The sequence below is a fragment of the Phaethon lepturus genome, unplaced genomic scaffold (assembly GCF_000687285.1).
Source record: "Phaethon lepturus isolate BGI_N335 unplaced genomic scaffold, ASM68728v1 scaffold20753, whole genome shotgun sequence".
Taxonomy (NCBI): domain Eukaryota; kingdom Metazoa; phylum Chordata; class Aves; order Phaethontiformes; family Phaethontidae; genus Phaethon; species Phaethon lepturus.
In genome coordinates, this window is record NW_010528838.1 from 40,255 (window position 1) to 46,736 (window position 6,482).

Here is a 6,482-nt window from a genome sequence, read left to right on the forward strand (position 1 = left end):
GATCATGGCCCTGTACTTGGCACTGGTGAGGCCGCAGCTCGAATCCTGTGTTCAGTTTTGGGCCCCTCACTACAAGAAGGACATTGAGGTACTCAAGCATGTCCAGAGAAGGGCAACGAAGCTGGTCAGGGGTCTGGAGAACAAGTCTTATGAGGAGCAGCTGAGGGAACTGGGGTTGTTTAGTCTGGAGAAGAGGAGGCTGAGGGGCGACCTCATTGCTCTCTACAACTACCTGAAAGGGGGTTATGTTGAGGTGGGTGTTGGTCTCTTCTCCCAAGTAACTAGTGATAGGATGAGAGGAAGTGGCCTCAAGATGCACCAGGGGAGATTTAGACTGGATATTAGCAAAAATGTCTTTACTGAGAGAGTGGTCAAGCATTGGAACAGGCTGCCCAGGGAGGTGGTGGAGTCACCATCACTGGAAGTGTTCAAAAAATGTGTGGACGAGGCACTTGGGGCCATGCTTTAGTGGGCATGGCAGTGTTGGATTGATGGTTAGACTTGATCTTAAAGGTCTTTTCCAATCTTAACGATTCTGTGATTCTGTGAGTGCTCAGGCTCCAAGAGGTAGAAACATGCCCTGCATGGTTTGCATGGCACATCTGATCTGTTTGTCTCTGTGCATGTTGTGATTTTCCTGACTCGGGCTGTGGTGTTTCTGCAGCGCTCAGCAATGGCCGAGAGCTCAGCTGCGGCAGCAGCAGGGACAGCGGCACCAACTGTGCTAGATGAGCTCCTGGAGATCACAGCTCAGAGTCTGGTGCGCACCGAGGTGACCGAGCACTATGAGGTTATTCGGGAGCTGGGCAGGGGCAAGTACGGCCACGTGATGCTAGTGATCCACAGACAGAGAGGTAAGGAACCAACTGCACCCTATGAGCTACTGTGCCTTGCCTCCTCTCCACTCATCAGGGCATTGGGTGGGCTGGTGGCTCCTTGGGGCCAGGCGCCAGGCACGGTTGGAGGTCCCCAGGGAGACAGGGACTTCCCCAGCCAGGGACCATCCCACTGCACCCAGAAACAGAGCAGGTGATGCCAGGGAGCAGCCCAGAATATCAGGCAAGGTTATGGTGATGAGGCAGGTCCAAGGTCAAGCTGGGAAGTCAATCTACAAGTCAAGGTCAATAAGGTTCACGGATAGGCACCAATGTGGATGTGATATAGCTGGAAACCAGCACTCCTACCACACAGCTCAGGTGGAGAGTGAAGCCCCTTGCCTGAGCTTAAATGGTGCCCTCAGGCCCATGGACAGAGAGTGTGAGTGGAGGTTCCAGGTGGGGTTGGCCAGGGCCATTAAGGCCTATGGGTGCCCACAGGACCCTGACACTACTCTTCCCCAGTAGTCCCAGCTCAGACTGATGGGCCCACCTAGCCTGAATTTCCCTTCCTCTACCTAGTGTTCCTGTGCGTGCTCTGACTGGCTCAAAACACACACCAGTGTCAGTGCCTGCTCATAGATCTGGTGTCCACAGGATATATCCACACAAAGTGGCAGGCCAGAGACCTCCCTATGGCTGTGAGTGTCCGGACCCATGGCTGCTCAGTGCCCTCTTTGTCTGGCCTTGGTTTGAGTGACTTTAAGAGGAGTCTAACCCACTCTTCCCCATCCCTAGGGACTCCTATGGCTCTCAAGCTGCTACCCAAAGCCAGTACCAAGCTGCACACCTTCCTGTATGAGTACTGTGTGGCACTCTCCCTCGCCACCCACCCTGCCATCATCAGCATGTTTGGAATTGCCATTGAGTCCAGCCAGTACTATGGCTTCCTCTACGAACCAGCGCTGCACAAAGACCTCATCTCTATCATCAAACCCCGCGTGAGTGCTGCTGCAAGGGTGTGGGGACTGGGACTGCAGCGGTTGGCCCCGTGCAGGCTGACCAGGTCGGAGGGAGGGAGATAAAGACTGTGGGTCTCTCATCTCTGGGGTCTACAGTGTTGAAGCAGCTTCAAGCTTGCAAGACCAGAAATGCAAAGGTCTTCCCCAGTGCAGACCACACAGGTGAGAGCCCAGCTGGCAGGGCTGCCACGGTGCCCTGCCCGTGCCGTACCGTGTCTCTCTCCCTGTGCAGGACGGGATCCCCGAGCCAGCTGCTAAGCAGTGTGCCAAGCAGCTCGTGAGCGCGCTGGAGTTCATCCACAGCCGGGGGCTCGTGTACCGTGACGTCAAGCCTGAGAACGTGCTGCTTTTTGATCCCGAGTGTCGACGCATCAAGCTGACTGACTTTGGGCTTACACGGCCCAAAGGTACCAAGCTGAAGCTGGTGGCCGGGGTAATCCCCTACACTGCGCCTGAGCTGAGCAACACCGCTGATGCCCAGGGCGTGCCCATCGACACCAGCTTGGATGCCTGGGCCTTCGGCGTGCTGCTTTTCTGCCTGCTGACTGGCTACTTCCCCTGGGAGCAAAGCCTGCCAGATGACCCTTTCTTTGAGGACTTCATGCTGTGGCAGGAGACGGGCCTGGAGGAGGACCTGCCGCGCCACTGGAAACGCCTGACATCTGAGGCCGCCCTGATGCTGCGGAGCCTGCTGGCCCTAGATCCCACCAAACGTGGCCCTGTCAGCGGGGTGCTGCGCTACGTCGATTGCCCTTGGCGGCTGGAGGACGGGCGCAGCGAGGAGGCTGCAGTGAAGCCCTAGAGCCTGCTCGCCTTGAAGGGAGGGAAGGCAGATCTCACCCTGCGCGGGCGTTCAGATTCTGAGGCATCACAGTGGCTCAGGTACAAGGCGTCATGGTGACCCAGAGAGCAACTTCTCCACAGCACCACCCCTGCCACCACAGAGCTAGGCTCCTTCCCCAGCTGACGGTCCTTACCCCATGGCTCAGTGCTGGCCCAGTGCTCTCCAATGCCACCTCCTTGTGCTTTCTCAGGGTGTGAAAACATCTCCTTTCTCTTGGAAATGACTGTCTGCATGTGAAGTACCCACTCGCTTCCTGGCCACAGGGACTCCAGGGTGGTTTCTGTGGGCTGCAGCACCTGCCTTGTCCTCAAAATAGAGCAAAATGTGTACCTTTGTGTTTCTGTATGTGGCTCTTTTACCCTTATAATAAAATGCCTGTGGGGGCCTGCTTGCTGTGGGAGAGCAGGGGCATGACACAGCCTGCGGCCATCTCAGGAAAACCTGTGTGAGGCAGGGGCTACCCCTGGATGCTGCCTGGGCGTCCCTCAGGACCCTTGAAGGGTGGCTTCAGGTGAGTGGGGTGGAAGGGCTGGGGAGCTCCCAGCATGTGGCTGTGGATGGTAACTGGGGACCACTGATGGCACTGAAAAGGTGGTGGGAGCCATGAAGGTGGAGTGTTGGAGAGCGCTATGGGGAACTGCAGGTTGTAACCTGCTGACTGCCATGCATTTCTTCCCATTTCCTTGTGTTCAGGACCAGCTGACAGATGGGCTCTTCTGCACAGGGGGTTTTTAGCAGCAGGAGCCTCAGTGTCTGTTCACACAAGTCTCCCCCTCTAGTTCTCTTCATTCAGGAAAATGACCTGCAAACACCATCAGTCCTGCTAAAGCACAATTCACCCTTCTCTTGCCTTGAGTGGCTTAGGTACAAGTGGAAAGGTGAGCTCACTGCCACGAATGTCCACATGTATGCTTCAGCTGAGAAGGCAGCAGCACTAGGAAAGGCTAACAGAAGACCTGGAACCACAGGTAACATAAATTTATCTGTACAAGTAACCCCAGCAAAATTCCCCTAGAGATACCTCCCAGCAGTCCTACGTCTTTGCCTTGCTCTCATTCCTAGTCCTCCTCCAGACCAACCACTCCCTCCTCATAGAGCCAGCCCCTCTCTGTGCAAGCCTCCGCTACCATTTCTTCCCTGCTCTTGTTCTCCTGAATCCCAAGGAACCATTTCAAATACTATCCAACACCAGCCCAAGCACACCTCTTCCCTTGCACTGCCTTCAGACCCTAAGAGAATGCCCTTCATGCTCTTTTAGATGCCTGCTTACCCCACTAGAAGACCTTCCTTCTCCCATTTCCTATCACCACTTTAACCCTTCTCCAGCAACAGGCAACATCTCCCAATGTCCTTCTAGGTGCACATTTTAGTCATGGAAAGAGAGAGCAAAGAAAGAATTAGGGGTTAGAAGCTCTTCTTACTTTGCTACCTCTTTCCAGTTCCCAGGATTATGCTATTGGTAATCCCTTCCAGCTCTTAGCATGATCCTGTTGTTGGAAACATTCCCAGTCCAGTTTCCTTTCTCAGTGACTTTGTGACATCTAAAAGTGCACTGCTCCAAGCACCATACTTTCTAGTATCTGAGCTTTTCTTTTACCTCACATCCTTTACTCACACTGACTTCTGTAGTTCCTCAGCCTCTAGCTCTCTTTTTCCAGCTTCTTCTACCCACTGGCATTTTATCATTATTTAACTTCCCCACTAACATACCCTTTCTACTACCCATCATCTGATAAACATCTTTCGTTCATCCCTCTGTTGGTGATATCACCTTCATACTACTCTTTTGTACTTTTCCTGCTCCCTACATCCCTTATCTTTTGTGTCTTCCTTCCAACTCCCCGCCCTACCTTATCGTTAATTAACATTGTTACATTGATGTATCTATTCAAGATACAGGTTTCTTCTGTCTGCGTCCATCTCTTAGAATCTTTCATTACCCAAAAATGTAATAAATGCTGCTCAGATTTGTTTTTAATTACTCTGTGATTACTGTAGGAACAGAAAAGGAATGTAAAGATAGAGTTCCTGTATTTAAAATAGAGAAGCCCTAAGACCAAGGGACCTTTAGGCCAGGTAGCTGACAACTATCCAGTGAAAAATACTGGAAAATCTGATACAGGTGCTTGCTAATAGAGAATTAAAGAACAGGAACGTAGCTATGTGGACTGCAACACTCAGTGCTCTATTTGATAATAAAGTCGTGTTTGATGAAGTAAATTCATAGCGTTATGGTACACAATTTTTGTGAAGCATGACCTATTGATATTAAGAAAATTACAGTATGCTATATTGATTAAGAGGATGTGCTACGCGAAGTCAATAAAGCATCCATTAAATGAATTGAGAGCTTTCAATGGATGGAAGAAATAATTGTTAGTTGGGAATACTCCTTGGTTATTTTGGTTGGTTGGTTTCTGCAGGGATCAATAGTCGAATGCAAACTGGTCAACATTTCCATCCATGATTTGAAGGTAAATACAAACCCAATGCAGGTACAACCCTGCAGATGACACAAATATGAATATGGTGATAAACAGCAAGAGGAACAGGCCACTCAAAGAAATCTGTGTAACTTGGTAAGTTAGGTGTATTCAAACAAAAAAAAATTTCTTACAGGCAGGAGAAATGTATTCAGGTAGGAACTGCTATGAATAAAAGCCATCCTCACAGAAGGACTCCTGAAAAAACCTTGCAAATCATAGACGATGCCCCCTGGTGGGGCTGTGGTTTAAGGATGTAAGAAAGTCTTCTGGAAGAAAATAATGAGCTATACTATGTAAAACAAGAAGACTGAAGGGTGACTTGGTTATGATATAGAATCCTGGGAAGAAAATTCTTGCTACTAATGACCTGTTTTTAATTTGAGAAAGGTCCAAAAGCAACCATGAGAGACTGGAGCCAAACACACTTAAGTGAGCCACAACATTGCAGTACTGAGGGTTCATGCCTACTGAGAAAAAAGGTCATGAGGAAAAGCTGAGAGAGCTGGAACCGTTCAGCCTCGAGAAGAGAAGGGTCAGGGTGGATCTTACACTTCTTTAAACTTCTGGGCACAGGTATAAATTGAGAGAGGGGTGGCTGGCGAGCAGCCCTGCAGAAAGGGATCTGGGGGTGGCGGTCAAGAGCAGGCTCAGTATGAGCCAGCCCTGCGCCCTGGCAGCCAAGAGGGCAAACCGCACCCTGGGGTGCATCAAACACAGCGTAACCAGCCGGGCAAAAGAGGAGATCGTCCCGCTGTATTCAGCGCTGTGCGGCCTCACCTTGAGTGCTGTGTGCAGCTCTGGACCCCACAATGTAAGAAGGATGTGAAGGTCCTTGAATGCCTTCAGAGGAGAGCAACAAAGCTGGTGAAAGGGCTGGAAGGCATGTCCTGTGAGGAGTGGCTGAGGACTTCGGGCTTGTCTAGTTTGGAGAAAAGGAGGCTGAGGGGCGACCTCATTGCTCTCTGCAGCTTCCTGACGAGGGGACGTGGAGAGGGAGGTGCTGATCTCTTCTTCCTGGGATCCAGTGATAGGACGTGTGGGGATGGTCCCAAGCTGCACCAGGGGAGGTTTAAGCTGGATGTTAGGAAACATTTATTTCCCAAGAGGGTGGTCAAACACTGGAACAGGCTTCCTAGACAGGTGGTCGATGCCCCAAGCCTGTCAGTGTTTACGAGGCATTTGGACAATGCCCTTAACTTTTGGTCAGCCCTGAAGTGGTCAGGCAGTTGGACTAGATCATCATTGTAGGTCCCTTCCTACTGAAATTTCCCTTCCCTTCCCTTCCCTTCCCTTCGCCTCTCCCTCTTCCTCCCTC

The 6,482-nt window shown here is 51.2% G+C and overlaps 1 protein-coding gene across 1 annotated transcript in view; it reads left to right on the plus strand.

The window, feature by feature from the left end:
- The window catches only part of SBK2 (SH3 domain binding kinase family, member 2), a 10,624-nt gene extending 7,985 nt beyond the window's left edge, over positions 1–2,639 (plus strand). Inside the window, exons 2-4 of the mRNA XM_010283779.1 lie at positions 665–854; positions 1,614–1,816; positions 2,070–2,639. Of these exons, the coding sequence (XP_010282081.1) occupies positions 674–854; positions 1,614–1,816; positions 2,070–2,639 (954 nt within the window). The 5' untranslated portion in view covers positions 665–673. The remainder of the gene's footprint in view (positions 1–664; positions 855–1,613; positions 1,817–2,069) is intronic.
- The last annotated feature ends 3,843 nt before the right edge of the window (positions 2,640–6,482 follow it).